The sequence below is a fragment of the Girardinichthys multiradiatus genome, chromosome 21, assembly GCF_021462225.1.
Source record: "Girardinichthys multiradiatus isolate DD_20200921_A chromosome 21, DD_fGirMul_XY1, whole genome shotgun sequence".
NCBI classification, from domain to species: Eukaryota; Metazoa; Chordata; class Actinopteri; order Cyprinodontiformes; family Goodeidae; genus Girardinichthys; species Girardinichthys multiradiatus.
Window position 1 is genome coordinate 32,256,740 of NC_061813.1, and position 19,692 is coordinate 32,276,431.

General features: G+C 41.4%; 1 protein-coding gene across 1 annotated transcript in view; it reads right to left on the reverse strand.

The window, feature by feature from the left end:
* The window catches only part of LOC124857716 (F-box/LRR-repeat protein 7-like), a 35,718-nt gene that overhangs the window by 12,089 nt on the left and 3,937 nt on the right, over positions 1-19,692 (reverse strand). Inside the window, exon 2 of the mRNA XM_047349086.1 lies at positions 17,274-17,363. Coding sequence (XP_047205042.1) covers positions 17,274-17,363 — 90 coding nt within the window. The remainder of the gene's footprint in view (positions 1-17,273; positions 17,364-19,692) is intronic.

The window sequence follows — 19,692 nt, forward strand, 5'->3', positions numbered from 1 at the left end:
AACAGGACAACTGATTTCTAGCAGGGGAAAAACGTTTGTCAACGGGACTTCGAAAAAATCCCAGATGTTATTTATGTATTTTGCCCCCACTGTATTGAAAATGATGCCACGTAGAAAATATTTTCTTTAGTATTGATAGAGTTTAAAATTACACACTGCTTTGACAGACAGAGTAAATCCCAAGTGATTAGCCACCTAGGCACCCCAAATTCCTCTAAAATATCTGCATCTTTAAACGTAAAGGCTATTGTTCCTTTTAAATCCAAAATTCGACTTTTTGGGCCTATATGCAAAAATGCTATGTGTGGTGTACACCTTGAACCCAACATCCCCATCTTGCCCCCAGAACCTGACCCCGCAGATGGAACCACTTCACAGTTATGTGTTACTCAACATTAATTTATCAAATAAATCCCTATAAAATATATTGAAGATCTGGTATTAATATGACTAAATATGGAACAGTTTGACAAACATGAGTATTCTTACAAGACAATGCAAATGGATCTTTTCCAATAACCAAAATCTATACAAAAATCATATGTTGGTAAGGATGCAAAATCCTGAAAACATTTGCTGATTTCTCATCTAGACAAAAGGGAAGACTGATCAAGATTAAAAGACATAATCCAGATTCAGAATATTAAGCATTCACTTCAAATTTTTAGCATCAAAGGATAAACATTCTTCAAGCTTCCAGTTGCTGCACAAAAACCTTTGAATGAGCTTACCATGTGTGTCATGTTTTATATCTGTCTATCATTATCCGAAACAAATACCATGCAGCTGTTGAACTCTTTTTCTGAAGGTGCTGCAAGTGCAGCTGGTGGACGACTCAGCTTGGTTTCAGAAATCAGAGGAGAAAAGTGGAACATCTGGCCTTTACCCTGGATGAACAACTGAGCTCTGGTGAAGTGCACGAAAATCTCATGCGTTCTGAATGAACATATAGCCACAGCAAGGCATTCTTGGCTGAAATAATTCGCCGCTAATGCTCGATCTGTGCCGATGCACAGCACTGCCGCAGCAGGATTTCATTAACATCAAGTTAGCCTTGCTTCTGAGGCACATCTGGATGGTGCTTTCATACAAGAAGTTTAATGTAAATCAATCATTGGAATCACTAAAGAGAAAAGAGGCCTCAGATGTTCTGAGTGATGCGGTTTTAATAATAAAAACTTAAATATTTAAAACAAAAGGAGTATAGAAAAACAGCTTAAAAGCATGGGACTGAGGCCTTTTTAAGGAAAAAACTGGGCAAGAGAGAAGATATATTGGCAAAAGAACCTGCAAACCTTAAGCACAGACAGAGACAAGTGCACAGGCAGGGTCAGTCCAGACTTTGGTCATAAACCAAAGTCGGGGGGATTCTAGTCAGAATCTTTCAGCGCTTCAAGACTCTGCTAGGACCCCAGTCTGGAGCTCCAAGGATTATTACTGTTGCATCTGGCAGAATGGACCTATCTATTACCTCAGTGTCATTAGCTTCGTGACATGTCCCGGCTCTGCAAGGTTACCTAATGTCTTCCAGGCCAGGCATGTGAAGGAATCAGAGATGCAATCCAAAGCATAAACCCAAAGTATCAAAAAACAACAGGAGTTAACAGGCTGTAACAAAACCAAACACACAAATGGTTTATCAGCACTGGATGGTTACATACTCCGATTTTATTTAAAACAAAACATCAGATGAAAAACATCTGGGTATGTCTCAGGTTTTATTGAATACATGGAAGTTGATATCAGTGTACAGTGTGGCAGCTTGGCTATCAGCACTACAGGAAGAACAGACGTCACTGCACGACCTGGAAAACAATAGGATCTGCTAGTTCCTACACAATGTGCACACTCGGACAGGAAACACACTCTTTCTCTCCGCAAACCTCCATCTTGCTCTTTAAGGCAGCAGCTAGTCTCAAGATACTGCATTGAAGCAGATTTGCAGAAACCACAAAGTTTTTTCCACACTACAACTTGTTTCCAACTACTTGAGCTCTTTAAAAGTCTCCATACTCTGCTTTCACCCCTTTTCATAAATCCATTTTTGTGTTGTCTGTCCACCCCACATTTCCAGGACACATATGGAAGGATCAAGTAATGTGGTGTATTCCAAAAAGAAATGAGCTGGCTTTTTGGGAAATTATGTCATTCCTGAAACTTTGTTAAAATGGGATGCCAAAGATGAGGGTGGACGAAGTTAGGGGGAGTAAAGATCACAATGTGCCTCTCTGTAAAGTTCATTCATGTTGGCCAGGTTGCGTGACGACGTTTAGAACAAAGAGCGAAACTCGTGTTGAATGATGGAAATATGGCTACACATGGCACCCAGAAGAACTCCTTAACAAGCAGGAATGAAAAAGGGAAAGTGGCCCCAAATGTTTGATTTGGTGATGATGGGTAGCAAATGTTGTGATTTAATGTGGTTACAGCAACAGAAAATGGGGGAAGAGCTTAAACATTTATGGTTCTAAGAGGATTCACTTTAAATGACGGTTATTATGGTTCTCTTTTTACTTCTAGATCTTATTTTCTATATCTTATCCTGGAACTCATTTAGAACAGAATTGTGTTACTCTGAGGCCTTTTTCATCCTAACCGGGCCTTTATCGAACCTCATCATACCAGCTATCTTGCCAGTACGCCTTTAGACTGTCTGTCCCTTTGGATGATCATAATGATGGAACAAAACAAGACATCATATGCTGAAACTTCTTAAATCTTTATAAGATATTTGAGAATAACCACAATTATATGTTTAAATAAACAATCGCATTCATAGTGGTGACATGAATTATGGCGAAACTAGAATTGAAGCAAAACAAAAAACATAACCAATTTAGTCTTTACCAGATTCTAAAACGATTTAAATAGCTGTTTGATAGCACTGCCTCCGGAGTATTGCACACAGTCACATATTACTATTCATCCCTAAACAGCTTTCTTTATGAATTTTCGATAATGGATATTGCAAGGAAGACTGCAACCTGTCAGTACATATATTGCCCAGAAGCAAGGTGTGTGCTACTACTTGCCGTAGAGTTTTGGGCTACCATGGAAAGCCATTTGTCAAAAAAAAAAAAAAAACATACCCAAAACTACAAAGATATTAATATGATCAAAACTCGCCTAAGCTGAGGCCTTGCTGTGTTGCCATACTTTTGCCAACAAACCTGATTAAAATTTGGCTTTTTAAAATCGACTATAGTTTTCTCAAATTTATCGTTGATGTCAGATAATGTTGAATGTTAGACTTACAGTGTCAGTGTCTATAAGAAATCTGAGCCTGATTGGCTCAAACTGTTGTCAGGTAGTTATCACTTTCTTCCAAAGAAACTGAGCAAAGAAAATCTGTGAGAAAGGAAGGTGAAGAGTGAGGTCTGGGATTCAAATAAGAGTATACAGGTCCTTCTCAAAATATTAGCATATTGTGATAAAGTTCATTATTTTCCATAATGTCATGAGGAAAATTTAACATTCATATATTTTAGATTCATTGCACACTAACTGAAATATTTCAGGTCTTTTATTGTCTTAATACGGATGATTGTGGCATACAGCTCATGAAAACCCAAAATTCCTATCTCACAAAATTAGCATATTTCATCCGACCAATAAAAGAAAAGTGTTTTTAATACAAAAAACGTCAACCTTCAAATAATCATGTACAGTTATGCACTCAATACTTGGTCGGGAATCCTTTTGCAGAAATGACTGCTTCAATGCGGCGTGGCATGGAGGCAATCAGCCTGTGGCACTGCTGAGGTCTTATGGAGGCCCAGGATGCTTCGATAGCGGCCTTTAGCTCATTCAGAGTGTTGGGTCTTGAGTCTCTCAACGTTCTCTTCACAATATCCCACAGATTCTCTATGGGGTTCAGGTCAGGAGAGTTGGCAGGCCAATTGAGCACAGTGATACCATGGTCAGTAAACCATTTACCAGTGGTTTTTGGCACTGTGAGCAGGTGCCAGGTCGTGCTGAAAAATGAAATCTTCATCTCCATAAAGCTTTTCAGCAGATGGAAGCATGAAGTGCTCCAAAATCTCCTGATAGCTAGCTGCATTGACCCTGCCCTTGATAAAACACAGTGGACCAACACCAGCAGCTGACACGGCACCCCAGACCATCACTGACTGTGGGTACTTGACACTGGACTTCTGGCATTTTGGCATTTCCTTCTCCCCAGTCTTCCTCCAGACTCTGGCACCTTGATTTCCGAATGACATGCAGGATTTGCTTTCATCCGAAAAAAGTACTTTGGACCACTGAGCAACAGTCCAGTGCTGCTTCTCTGTAGCCCAGGTCTGGCTCTTCTGCCGCTGTTTCTGGTTCAAAAGTGGCTTGACCTGGGGAATGCGGCACCTGTAGCCCATTTCCTGCACACGCCTGTGCACGGTGGCTCTGGATGTTTCTACTCCAGACTCAGTCCACTGCTTCCGCAGGTCCCCCAAGGTCTGGAATCGGCCCTTCTCCACAATCTTCCTCAGGGTCCGGTCACCTCTTCTCGTTGTGCAGCGTTTTCTGCCACACTTTTTCCTTCCCACAGACTTCCCACTGAGGTGCCTTGATACAGCACTCTGGGAACTGCCTATTCGTTCAGAAATTTCTTTTTGTGTCTTACCCTCTTGCTTGAGGGTGTCAATAGTGGCCTTCTGGACAGCAGTCAGGTCGGCAGTCTTACCCATGATTGGGGTTTTGAGTGATGAACCAGGCTGGGAGTTTTAAAGGCCTCAGGAATCTTTTGCAGGTGTTTAGAGTTAACTCGTTGATTCAGATGATTAGGTTCATAGCTCGTTTAGAGACCCTTTTAATGATATGCTAATTTTGTGAGATAGGAATTTTGGGTTTTCATGAGCTGTATGCCAAAATCATCCGTATTAAGACAATAAAGACCTGAAATATTTCAGTTAGTGTGCAATGAATCTAAAATATATGAATGTTAAATTTTCATCATGACATTATGGAAAAGAATGAACTTTATCACAATATGCTAATATTTTGAGAAGGGCCTGTACAATATTAAAAATATTAAAGAGTTTTGAGTGAGAACAGTACAATTCCATATTGAAAATGTATGCTTGAATTTTTTTAGAAAAAATATTATCTTATACAGCTGGGTTTTTTCGCTCAAACATCTCCTTATCATCAGCCATTCTTACATTAGTTTAGTGTGGAGAACTTTTGATAGCAGGACGTAACAAAAAGCAATAAAAAACAATGTCTGTCTCTTTTGCAGTACTGTGATGGTTTGTACCATGTATGAAAACTCAGGCCATATACAGGTCCTTCTCAAAATATTAGCATATTGTGATAAAGTTCATTATTTTCCATAATGTCATGATGAAAATTTAACATTCATATATTTTAGATTCATTGCACACTAACTGAAATATTTCAGGTCTTTTATTGTCTTAATACGGATGATTGTGGCATACAGCTCATGAAAACCCAAAATTCCTATCTCATAAAATTAGCATATCATTAAAAGGGTCTCTAAACGAGCTATGAACCTAATCATCTGAATCAACGAGTTAACTCTAAACACCTGCAAAAGATTCCTGAGGCCTTTAAAACTCCCAGCCTGGTTCATCACTCAAAACCCCAATCATGGGTAAGACTGCCGACCTGACTGCTGTCCAGAAGGCCACTATTGACACCCTCAAGCAAGAGGGTAAGACACAGAAAGAAATTTCTGAACGAATAGGCAGTTCCCAGAGTGCTGTATCAAGGCACCTCAGTGGGAAGTCTGTGGGAAGGAAAAAGTGTGGCAGAAAACGCTGCACAACGAGAAGAGGTGACTGGAGCCTGAGGAAGATTGTGGAGAAGGGCCGATTCCAGACCTTGGGGGACCTGCGGAAGCAGTGGACTGAGTCTGGAGTAGAAACATCCAGAGCCACCGTGCACAGGCATCCTGGGCATCCTGGGCCTCCATAAGACCTCAGCAGTGCCACAGGCTGATTGCTTCCATGCCACGCCGCATTGAAGCAGTCATTTCTGCCAAAGGATTCCCGACCAAGTATTGAGTGCATAACTGTACATGATTATTTGAAGGTTGACGTTTTTTGTATTAAAAACACTTTTCTTTTATTGGTCGGATGAAATATGCTAATTTTGTGAGATAGGAATTTTGGGTTTTCATGAGCTGTATGCCACAATCATCCGTATTAAGACAATAAAAGACCTGAAATATTTCAGTTAGTGTGCAATGAATCTAAAATATATGAATGTTAAATTTTCATCATGACATTATGGAAAATAATGAACTTTATCACAATATGCTAATATTTTGAGAAGGACCTGTATAGTAATAGTAATATGTACAGGGGTTGGACAATGAAACTGAAACACCTGGTTTTAGACCACAATAATTTATTAGTATGGTGTAGGGCCTCCTTTTGCGGCCAATGCAGCGTCAATTCATCTTGGGAATGACATATACAAGTCCTGCACAGGGGTCAGAGGGATTTTAAGCCATTCTTCTTGCAGGATAGTGGCCAGGTCACTACGTGATACTGGTGGAGGAAAACGTTTCCTGACTCGCTCCTCCAAAACACCCAAAGTGGCTCAATAATATTTAGATCTGGTGACTGTACAGGTCATGGGAGATGTTCAACTTCACTTTCATGTTCATCAAACCAATCTTTCACCAGTCTTGCTGAACAATACATGTTTCACATTGTCCACAGCCCAAGATTTGCACTCCTTGCCCCATTGAAACTGACGTTTGGCATTGGCATGAGTGACCAAAGGTTTGGCTATAGCAGCCCGGTCGTGTATATTGACCCTGTGGAGCTTCCGACGGACAGTTCTGGTGGAAACAGGAGTTGAGGTGCACATTTAATTCTGCTGTGATTTGGGCAGCCGTGGTTTTATGTTTTTTGGATACAATCCGGGTTAGCACCCGAACATCCCTTTCAGACAGCTTCCTCTTGCGTCCACAGTTAATCCTGTTGGATGTGGTTTGTCCTTCTTGGTGGTATGCTGACATTACCCTGGATACCGTGGCTCTTGATACATCACAAAGACTTGGTGTCTTGGTCACAGATGCGCCAGCAAGACGTGCACCAACAATTTGTCCTCTTTTGAACTGTGATATGTCACCCATAATGTTGTGTGCATTTCAATATTTTGAGCAAAACTGTGCTCTTACCCTGCTAATTGAACCTTCACACTCTACTCTTACTGGTGCAATGTGCAATCAATGAAGACTGGCTACCAGGCTGGTCCAATTTAGCCATGAAACCTCCCACACTAAAATGACAGGTGTTTCAGTTTTATTGTCCAACCCCTGTATATTTGAGCTGTGTATCCAATTGTGTCCTTTCTACTGAACGGTCAATCCCCTATTGTAATAATATTCATCTGTCTCTGTTTATTCTTTAAGTTGTCACTATGCAAAACACAAAACCTTCCCAAACTCCCGGTGGAATTATAAAAACTGTTTCTCATTTTTGTACCGTTGCCACTGCAACCACAGCTAACACTTCCAAGCTTACGTAATGACACGCACCACAAAATGAGACGACTATAGACTGATATGTTGGTTCAGGTGGTTCATAACTGTGGTCATGCTGCCACTTAGAAGTTCCAAAGACCCAGGTGGATTACATCAAAAACATAGTAACCCCAGCCAGAATATTACAGGAAGGAAAGCCAGGTGGTGTCACTGCCAAATCCTGTCAAATGTGCTGCTGTAGAGACCCAGAGAAATGTAACTCAACTTGAAAAAAATATAAACATACTCAAAACTACAGGGCCAGCATACTCTCCCTGTCAAAATGAGAGGATGAGAAGACTGAGCAGTAATCAGGGAAGAGTTATGAGACAGAAAGATCTGCTCTCTGAGCTGGTGTCCCTCTCCCCCGCCTCCTCATTTTTTCTGGAAATCTGCTTGCAATTGTTTTGCCTTTTTTTTTGTCTGTCTTGTTCTGAGCTTTTTTTGCTTCGATTTCCTGGCTCTGCAGGCGAATTAAAAAGGAGAAGTGAGAACAGCTGAAGGAGAAAACATAAGGAAAGCAGCACTGAATGTTTTTCTCCTCTGTGTTCTTTACATGGACAAGCCCCAGAAGAAAAACCTTTACAATTTCAAAGAAAATTGCTATAAATCTACGAGGCAACTTTTGCTTCTTGTCAAGTCAAAATGCTCTGAAACATTCAGAGTGACCCATTTTAGTATTTGTTCAGCAAGGTGAGAAGTTCAAACACCCCCGCCTCCCAAAAAAAAAAAAAAAACAGATGAATCCACATTTAAACAAACCTCTCTGTTTGGATGCAAACATAACAGAGCACCGGTGTAGCAACAGAGCAACCCTAGTGAGAGAAAACAACTCAAATCTCCTCTCTGCAGTAAAAAATGTCCCAGTGGCAATGACACACACACAAACATCTCTCTGTAAGGAATATTTTAGCCTTGGCACAGCAAAAGTCAACAGTGAAACACTATATATCTAGCCGAGCAAACACAAGTAAACAGTTCGTCAGTTCACAAGGTTAGTTTATGGATAAAGTGTGATGGATTTGTTGCTCCTGGAAGGTCAGAGAAATTTAACATGTTGTAAGAAGGGAGTTTTCATAGCGGAGCTGTTTAGACTGCATTTCTGACCTTTACACTGCCTTCAACATATCACTGTGGGGGCATTAGGAGGCTTTATTTTCATACATATTTCACACTGAAGCATGAGCCTGTCACTTATAATTACTTGTACTCATCGTCGTCTGCTTATCTGGGACCGGGTCGCGAGGGCAGCAGCCTCAGCAGAGACACCCAGATGTCCCTCTCCCCAGACACCTCCTCCAGGTCCTCCGGGGAGAGTCCAAGGCGTTCCCAGGCCAGCCGAGAGACATAGTCCCTCCAGCGTGTCCTGGGCCGTCCCCTGGGCCTCCTCCCGGTGAGACATGCCTGGAACACCTCCCGAGGAAGGCGTCCAGGATAGATGCCCGAGCCACCTCAACTGGCTCCTCTCGATGTGGAGGAGCGCGGCTCTACTCGGATGGCCGAGCTCCTCACCCTATCTCTAAGGGAGTGCCCGGCCTCCCTACGGAGGAAGCTCATTTCAGCCACTTGTATCCGGGATCTCGTTCTTTCGGTCATGACCCAAAGTTCATTGCCATAGGTGAGGGTAGGAACATAGACTGACCGGTAAATCAAGAGCTTCGCTTTCTGGCTCAGCTCTCTGTTCACCACAACAGACCGGCACTGCGCCCCCATTACTGTGGCAGCCGCACCGATCCATCTGTCGATCTCCCGCTCCATTCTTCCCCCACTCGTGAACAAGACCCCGAAATACTTAAACTCCTCCACTTGAGGCAGGAACTCCCCTCCAACCTGAAGGGGACAAGCCATCTCTTTCCGGTCGAGAACCATGGCCTCTGACTTGGAGGAGCTGATCTTCATCCCAGCCGCTTCACACTTGGCTGTGAACCGTTCCAGTGCACGCTGTAGGTCTTGGCTAAAGGGGGCCAGCAGGACCACATCATCTGCAAAAAGAAGAGACGAAATCCTCTGGTCCCCAAACCAGACCCCCTCTGGCCCTTGGCTGCGCCTAGAAATCCTGTCCATAAAAGTTATGAACAGGACTGGTGACAAAGGGCAGCCCTGCCGGAGTCCACTCTTGTACAGAGACCGGATGGCCCCTAATAAAGGGCCCCCGACTCCAAACTCTTGGAGCACCCCCACAGGGCATCACAAGGGACACAGTCGAATGGTTTCTCCAGGTCTACAAAACACATGTAGACCAGTTGGGCAAACTCCCATGAACCCTTGAGTACCCTGTAGAGGGTATAGAGCTGGTCCAGTGTTCCACGGCTGGGACCAAAACCACACGGCTCCTCCTGAAGCCGAGGTTCGACTATCGGATGGACTCTTCTCTTCAATACCCTGGCGTAGGCCTTACCTGGGAGACTACCTGATCTCCCTGTAGTTGGAACACACCCCGCGGTCACTCTTCTTATGCCAGTGCAGAGGCATTGTCAACGACCGCCGCGCAATGTTGAAGAGGCGTGTCAACCATGACAGCCCCACAACATCCAGAGACTTGAGGTACTCAGGGCGGACCTCATCCACCCCCGAAGCCCTGCCACCATGGAGCTTTTTAACCACCTCGGTGACTTCAACCTGGGTGATGAAAGAGTCCAACCCCGAGTCCCCAGCCTCTGTTTCCACCAGGGAATGTGTGATGGCAGGATTGAGGAGATCCTCGAAGTACTCCTTCCACCGCCCGATAATGTACCCAGTTGAGGTCAGCAGCCTCCCACCCCCACTGTAAACAGTGTTGGCAAAGCACTGCTTCCCCCTCCTGAGGCGGCGGACGGTTTGCCAGAATCGCTTCGAGGCCAACCAGTAGTCCTTCTCTATGGCCTCACCGAACTCCTCCCAGGCCCGAGTTTTTGCCTCTGCCACGGCCCAGGCCGCAGCATGCTTGGCCCCACGGTACCCGTCAGCCGCCTCAGGAGTCCCACAAGCCAACCACAGCCAATAGGACTCCTTCTTCAGCTTGACAGCATCCCTTACTGCCGGTGTCCACCACCGGGTTCGTGGGTTGCCGCCGCAACAGGCACTGCAGACCTTACGGCCGAAGCTACGGGCAGCAGCAACGACAATAGATGCGGAGAACATGGTCCACTCGGACTCTATGTCTTCAACATCCCCCGGAATCTGGTCAAAGCTCTCCCGGAGGTGGGACTTGAATACATCCCTGGCCATGGGCTCTGCCAGATGTTCCCAGCAGACCCTCACTATGCGTTTGGGCCTGCCAAGTCTGTCCGGCTTTCTCCTCCTCCAGCGGATCCAACTCACCACCAGGTGGTGATCAGTGGACAGCTCAGCCCCTCTCTTCACCCAAGTGTCCAAAATATGTGGCCGAAGGACTGATGATATGACAACAAAGTCGATCATTGACCTCCTGCCCAGGGTGTCCTGGTGCCAAGTGCACTGATAGACACCCTTATGTTTGAACATGGTGTTCATTATGGGCAATCCGCGACTAGCACAGAATATAATAATTATTTATTATTATAATTATTTATATGATTTTATGTTATTTAAACAGATGAGAAACATCCCGCTTTACATATAAAACTGTAATAGAAATCTCTAGTGATTGCTAGATTATTACCAGCTTTGATGATTTGTAGTTATTTTACAGTGTTTCACAATAATTAGAGAAAATTCAGGCAGCACCATTATAATCTTTCTGCGAGTCACTTGGACCCAGAGGTGCCTACAGATATATTTCAGGTGGGTGGCCGCATGAAAATCTTCAGGTTTCACACCAAAACCAAAAGCCACAACAGAATTTCATTGTATTTTTCTGTTGTCACATAATGGGGTGGAGTGATGATGTAAAAGCCCAACATGAATATGAGAGTGATGGCCGGCATAAATGTGTTTAAACTTCTGACCAACACTGTATTTGCTGATTAACATGTTATTTAAGCTATGTATTCTTCTGACAGGAAGTCGGTGCTGCAGTCAGAGCAGAAATGACAATATTTTAAATTAATTTGAAATGTTTCTGAACTTTTGGCTAAATAAATTGTAAGCCCAGTAAGTCTGTCCACTGTCTCTTTGTGGAAATAATGTAAAGGTTCTATTTTTATCTCCTGTAATTCAAGACCACTCTCAGTTAAATCTAGTGTTACTTTGAATAAGAGCAACAGGGGTCAAATGTTTCATCTAAGCAGTTTAAGACATACAATTGATTTTTGTTTTTAAGACTGGTGAGTGTTTTTGAGAAGTTTTCTCTATTACGATTTTATTGAGCAGCTTGTAATGGTCTGATGACCCATTAGTGATAACTTAATTGAAAGCACCTTTTTAATTAATGGTGATGTGAAACTTGCTTCACTATGGTCAGTGGTGTTTCATCAGTTTCAAGTTCATTCCAGCAGTAAGCCTTGTTGGGTCCTGGACTGTTCTTTACCATTAGAAAATATATATTTCCTTTAAAGGGGGCAGTTTGGGTCAGATGAGTTAAACATAGACACATTTGGGTCTTCCAACACGTCTATCTTAAATCATACATCAAAACTGGGTGTGGAATGGATAAAGCAGGCTAAAATTAAAGTTCTGGAAACCTGACCTCAACTATACTAAAACTTTATAGACAATGTTTAAAACACCAGGTCTGTTCAGGAAAACCAACCAATTTAAATGAAATCTATTAACTCTGCCAAGAAGAGTGGTAAAATATTCAGCCAGAATTAAACAAGAAGCTTGTTGATGGATATACAATGTGTGTTTCTCTGCAACTTGCAAAGAGACGTATTTTTTACCTTATTTGGATTACATAAAATCCACAATAAATGTAAACTTTGGTGTTTACATACTGTTTGTAAAATTTATTTAAGATGTTTGTTGTATCATTAATCCACTCTGGATAAAATGCAGATTAGACTCAATCCTAAAGAGCCCAAAATCAAAATGAGATTATTGGATGAATGTATGTAAACTTCTGACCAGTACTCTACATAAAACTGTGCATGTTAACTAAGCAGACTTGTATGGCTCAGTTGGGTGTGTGTGGAAGCTTTTCCTTGTCGCTGTTATCTCTGCTTCTTTGGTCCTTGGCTGCCAGAGAGGAAGCCAGCATGTTCATTGTTCCCCCCACTTCCCACCTTCCTGGTGCCACAATAAACGGTTGAAGGAACTGACCTCAAAGCCCTGCTGCTCCGATGTGCCCAACACCCCAACCAGGTCTGTGTTACATCAGCGTTTATAATTTAAACAGAAGCTCCAGCTGATACAAAACCGTCTACAAATGCCACAGCACACAACATCCTGTGGTGCTCCCACTTTGTCTGGGCCACATTCCTCAGGTACCCTGAGTTGGACAAACCCTGGAGGCCCAGACGGGGTCTCAGTGTAACCCCTGCTAAGAGCTACTCAGTTTCATCCCAAAGGAAGGGATTTACTGTCTAGGACTGCGCTTGTTGGGTCAGCAGGCAGCTAATAAGAAACGAAACTGGGTCAGGCCATCACAAACTAGCTTAATAATAACTGAAAGCAGTTATCCACAACTCCCTGCCTGATTCAGTTTGTTTTCAACAGGAGAGTGAGAGCAACTTCCTTATGTTGATTTTCTGGGAATGCATGCAGGATTAGTGAATGACGACAGGAAGTGCCCTGGTTTTCATTAGCTGACTGATATTAGTGCAGACGGATAATTCAGCTCTGTGGTTTTTTTGTTGAGTCTTGAGGAAATCTTTCAAATTATTGTCATGGAACAGATTATTTTTAACAAAAAAATGAAAACTGACTCTCCTTTAATCAGCGTCTCTGGTTTGAATCCTAGACACAGTGGGTACAAAGTCTATCCTTTAAAGGCAAAAAAAAATTACTGATATATTAAAGAAAGTAAAATTGAATTTGAACTTCTAGTATTACTTATGACTGCACGCTGTTAATACCAGACTGGTATTTCACTTGGTAAATAGATAACGTCCCAAAACAGACCCCACAAGTCCAAGCCTCAGCTTCCCCTCACCACATAGAATCATAAAATACTCAAAATGTCAATGACTATCTGGCAGAGTACTAATATGTCTTTGCAAGAGCTGCAACACTGCTCCAAGGAATTAAATTGGTATTGCAAAAATGACAGTTTGTTGGCCAATAGACATGAACAGGTTTAAGATTGTGTCAGTGATAACCTGGAGCTAATCCGGTCTGAGTAATAACACAAAAACTGAAATCAAAATCAAAGAAAAGTATAACCTAAACTAAATGCTATAAAAAGCCCTCAGCTACTAATACTTCTGGTGTTGAAATATAATCGCCAAGGATGTCCGAGTCTGGTATTTTTACCCCCCCAAAGCTGATTAGTCATTGAAGATAAGCTTAAATTCTAAGTTTTTAAGCGCAGTAAAATACCACACTGCAGTCCATCGGTAAAAGGAGTGCTATTCTATGCCTTATACCACCAGATAAAACTCTCTCAGTTATGTCATTAAGGGGTTTTAAACTGTAGAAACAGTATGATGCAAACTTTTTCACATTTTTGAAAGTACGTTATTGACCATGAATCAGAAACCAGCCATTGCCTATTGGCCAAAATATAAAAACCTGTGGCTGTAAAACAGCACAAATTGGAGTTGAAGAAACTAGAAATGTTTCTCCTACAACTCTTTTTGGATTACTGATTTGTTTGCTTTGACAGAATATTATATATTACCAGTTGTTTTCTAAAATGTGATATGTGTGGTTCCAGTTCAGTTAAATGCAGTGGCAGCAGAAAATGTCTCGTCGTATTGTGATGTTTGATTCTGAGATAAAAAGCTAACTAAATCAGCGTGGCAGTGGCCGTAGTACAGCTCTGGGACAGTATGAATACTCCTAGTGTGTGGTGGGGAAACAGCCCAGACTGCTTCCTGATTAGTTTAGTGGTCCATAGGACTGTGTGGGCCAGAGCTGTATGATCTGCGAGTATCTGAACATGGGTCTGTACGGCCTGTGCACTTGTGCATGTGCACGTTTAGCGTGTGCGTGTCTTTCTAAGGAGGGGGGATTTGACTGTGGCTGTGGTGGTTGTAGACCATGTAATTACTCCCACTTAGCGTGGATAAAAAAATAACAATTTCAGTCAAAACACAGTTAGGAATTATGGTTTGGACGCAGTTGTCTACGGTCTGCTACTCGCTCCGCTTGTATCTGCACAGGTTGTGCTCAAAGTAGACATATTCAGGACAATTATTCAACTGCCTGCGTTTATTTCCAGAAGCTCCTTTAGGTGGACACATCCGAATGAGTCAGCACTTCCAGTGAAGCTAACTGTGCAGCGATAATCTTTAAAGGGTAAATGGGGGAATTAGCCTCTCACATCTAGCACAAAACAAAAAAAAGGCGATTTATTGTGAGTTTGCCGGACATTTTCTTTTTCTTCAGTCCTCCATCTTTTGCTCCCTGAGAAACACCTTGAACCTTTCAGCCGAGCAACAGTTATAAACACAGGCTTTAGCTGCTATTTGTTTTTGAGTGGGCAGCGCCAAGCCACAGGAATATGACGTTCACCGTGCCAGAGCAAATTTAAGATTGGTGATGACAATGCATGACAGCAGCCGGGTGAGTGTGCTCTGTATGTGCATGAGTGAGCAAAATGGGCAATGAGTCAGAGCTCAGCTGGAAGAAACTGCATCAGAAACAACAAATCTGTCAGACAGTTTACTGAAATTTTCAATCCGAACCCTTCAGGGAATTTGAGTTTTCAAATGTAATGTCTCAAATAAGCTGAACTCTTACACATTGTGTAAAGTTAGAACCACAAACTTCAGCGTTTAAGGATTTTATGTGATAGACTTACAAAAATTCTGTTCATATTTCTTTTTAAATAAAAATCTAAACATTTTGTTTTCAGCCCTCTTTACTCTGACACCCCTAATTAAAATTCACCAGAGCAACCACCTGCCTTCAGAAGTCACCTTATTAGTAAATAGGGTGCAGATGTGTGCAATTTAATCTCAGACTGAATAAAAGACCTCTGTGAAGGCCTCAGAGGTTCTTTAGAAAACATTAGTAACCAAACTGCATCATAAATAAAAAGGGAATACAGCAGACATGACAGAGATAAAGTTGTAGAGAAGTTCAAAACATCAAAATTCAAATTTTTAATCTAAATACAGAATGCTACATGCAACAGAAAACTAACTGAAAACATGGCAGCATCATACTGTGTGGATGCTTCAGCAGGGTCAGGGAGGTCGTTCACAGTTGATGGAAATATGGATGGAGTAAAATGAAGGGAAATCCTGGAAGAGAACTGCTCTAAACATATAGGCAGAGTTCCAATGGAATAGTTTAAATTAATTTATGTGATAGAATGGCCCAGTCAAAGTTCAACATTATAATTTGTTGCAGAAATTTTAAAACTGATGATTACAGATGTTCTATTTTGCATATGGGCATATTTCCAGTCTCCTCTGAGTTCAAATCTATGCCAGACCCCTCAGATGTTTATTTGTACAAGATTTTGAAAACAATAAATCATTTTCCTTCCATTCAATTCCACATTATTTATTAAAAATAGCAGCTATTTTGCTTCTATTTTTGTGGACAAGAGAGGTCCGCACAACCTAATACACCTGGAGAACTTCTGGAAGGTAGAGTGGATAAATACTGTCAAGTCAAGACATTTGCCACTGACAGACTTATACCATAGAGGATCGAATGATGAAATTGAATCAAAAGATGTTTAGATAGAGTATTAGTTCAAGAATGTGCACATTTGTGTGTCAAACATATTTGCTTTTTTTGCTGGGCTGTACAGGTTAAAAGTCACAATACAGGTGGATAAATCTTTGAAATGATTTATAATGCGCTCATTTTTGTACATCACAAATCCTGGCATTTTATTGGGGGTGTGGATTCATTGAAAGCCAAATTTGTGAAAATAAGGGATCTTGCTATCACCCTGAACACGTTCTACCTGGGAAAAATGGTGGTTGCAGTATCATGCTGTGGGGAAGCTAAGAGCCTTTAAAAGTTATGCATCGTTCTACTTCAGCTTCACAAGCATGCACCACAACATAAAAAAACAAAGTTCATATAACACAATTTTGAAAGTTTTTCCAAGTAATTGTAAATGGTCTGTTACTATGTAATGAAAAAACTGCTTTTTGAAAAAACTGTTATACCTGATCCACTTACAGCTTCACGTTGAATGAAGGTCTCACAACATCTGAGTATTTCTGAACCTTTGCAGTGAACATACAGACTACATTCTTAACAAATATTCTTGATATAAGCCATGCCTCTCACCCAATCACTACTGGAGACATGCATAAGTCCACTCCCTATGTGACCTTCTAAGAATAAGCAGGCACAGACAATGGATGAATAGATGGATGGATAGGATAGGATTGACAAAAAGTTCCTTACAGAAAATCTTCAGGTTGGGGTAAACAAACAGAAGATAATAAAGAGGCAAGGTGGAGTCAGAGAGCTAAATGAGTGAAGTAAAAGCTCCTCGACCTCATTTTTACTCTCTAGACTGTCTCCATCTCCAAAAAAATCCTCTCCTGCAACCGTGCACCTCCCTCCCTACTGGGCAGCATTTTGAGCCTGATACAACCTCAGTTTAGATAAGCATTCTTTCACTATGAGAAGCCAGAGCTGTGTGTATTTTTTCTTCATCTTCTGAAACATTTTCTTGGTTGTGATGGGAGCTGGAACCAGGGAACACATAGGTTTCGGTCCCACAAAAAAGGCAGCACAGGAGGAGGAGGAGAGAAGAAGAGGAAGAAAAAGGGAGGGTAGTTTGGTTAATGAGCACCAGATGCCTTACCTTCAGTGGAAGCCACATTCTTCAGAGCTTTAGTTGGTGTGTGATCTGTGCTCGAGCTTATGTCCGAGGAGATGCTTGAGCTCCCTTTACCTGCAGAAATGAAAAACAAAAGTACTTCAGCTTGACAACCGAGATGATAGACTATCTGAGATTTATCTATCACTAATCTAAAGAAATTTGTACCCCACATTTGTTGAAAATGATTCTTTTTCTTTATAAAACAAACTATTCAAGTTTGTCAGTGATAACTCCACTCTTATGACTAGAGTGTACGAAGTGCAAGGAAACAAAAAGGCCATCACTCTCTGCTTTTATAACATTCATGTTCCTCAGCTGGAGATAAATGTCTTGTCTTGGCACATGCACAAAGTCTGGGCCGCTCAGTTTGACTAAGTATCCATTTTTGAAATTTGGAGGAGGAATTATGTCCGCTGAAATCCCTCCCCAGTCTTCATTTCCACACAGGGAAAAGGCTCCAGAGGAAGACAAAAGCATTTAATAAATGACAACAGTTCTTCCGCAGCATACTTCTTAGGTCACGGTCTATTCTCAAAACTGCCACATCAAAGCATTTTCATTGAGTTTACATGAATTCCTAAGTATTTCTTTATGAGCTATGTTTGCTTTATTAGATGTAGGATTTAAACTTCCACATAATTACTATAGGAATTTCAAAGAGATATCACTTTGAAAGGGTGCCTCTGCTGTTGGAGTAAGACATGGTGACTACAGGTTGCTTTTTGCATGCTGGAAAAGGTTGTGTATGGCATTTAATTCCTTTGTCGGGATGTAAAAGCAGCTTTGTGGCCTTCCAGCGAGCACGACAGGCTAGAGACGTGCTTGGGAGAAGCAATGCCCAATGCATGTCAAGATCAGCCACTACCATAAAATAAACTCTTCCTGAAAGAAGAGGAAAGCATACACTGCAGAAGAGTGTGAAAAGGTGCCTTCAGATTAATACAGCTGACAAGTGATGAGCATGAATAACATTTAAAAAAAGTCGCCACAAAATGTCCAAAAGAGCATGCAAATGCCTACATATGGAACTAACCAAAAAACTCCAGGCTGACTTTTGGGAAGAAGATTTTATTTAGTGCTTTGTTTGGGTTTTTTGTTTCTTTCTTGGGTAAAAAACAAGTTTTGGAAAAGTTTTGGCTTCTATGCTGGTGGATGGTTTGCTGCATACTTGTAACCAGTGTGTGATTAATTGTGGAGACAGACTTGAAAACAGATGTGGATTGGTGCCCTGCAGAATTCTGCTCGTGAATAAAAAGCATGACAAACATACTTCAGTGAAATAACACGCATTAACTAAAACTGAAAATCTAAAGCGGGGAAGTTTTATAGTCAGATGAGACAATGATTGAGCCATTTGGCCACAATGACAAGAAGAATGTTTGGAAGAGTTAAGGTCAGGCTTTTAAACACTGTACTGCACCAACTGTCAAGCATGTCATGGTGAGGGGCTGGACTGTGATTAAAATCTGAGCCCATGCCAGGGATGTAACCAGTTAAGAAAATATCCAGCCAGAATCATGCCAAATGTGACTAAGGTGAGCGGTCCATGTATTTATTAGAGCCTGTATAATAAAATCAATGTTCAAAAATCCAAATTCAATGACACTGAGCATGAAAAATTTATTTCAAACAAATAACATGTGAGCGTATTTATTAAAGTTGAAACTCTTACAGGTCATTAGGGACAAATGGCAGATCATTTAAAGCAGCAGAGTATTGTATTTTATCAAAAACCTGTTGCTAAAATAATCCATATTACAGATCCCTAATAGGTTGTTTTTACTTAGACAGCAGATGGTTCCCCTCTATCAATCTAAACATCATTCAAGATCCATAAATCAATGGATTTTGCACACCTTTCACTGGACCTGATATGTCTTAAAAAAGTGAGATTTTGATATGTCTAAAACTCCAGTAGTTGTATATTGATCATATTTATTAGCTTTTATTTCATAAATTTGTTACAAGCTATTCTATAAACTACTGGCCTGGAAGTGCAACAAATAAACAAACTGGCCGGCATGTTGTGGCTGCCTGTTAGGCAATACGTGCATATTACTGAATCAAAGCCTGGGAGAAAAACTGTACTGAGCTAAAATGATAAAACATAAAACGTATTCTTGGAGAAAAGCTGAAATCATGAGTGCTTTACTCGATGTATAGTATACTTGGCCGGACAGGCTGACACAACACAGCATCGACATACAGTGCAGTGAAAAAGTATTGCTTTGACTTTTTTTTTTTACACTGGAAAACTTCAGATTGTCCAACTAATTTTTACATCGTCACATTTAACATGAGTCAAAAACTGTGGTTTTCAAATGATAATTTCATTTATCAAAAATAAAAAGCTATCCAAACCAACTAGGCTCTATGTGCAAATGTGCTTGCCATATCTTGG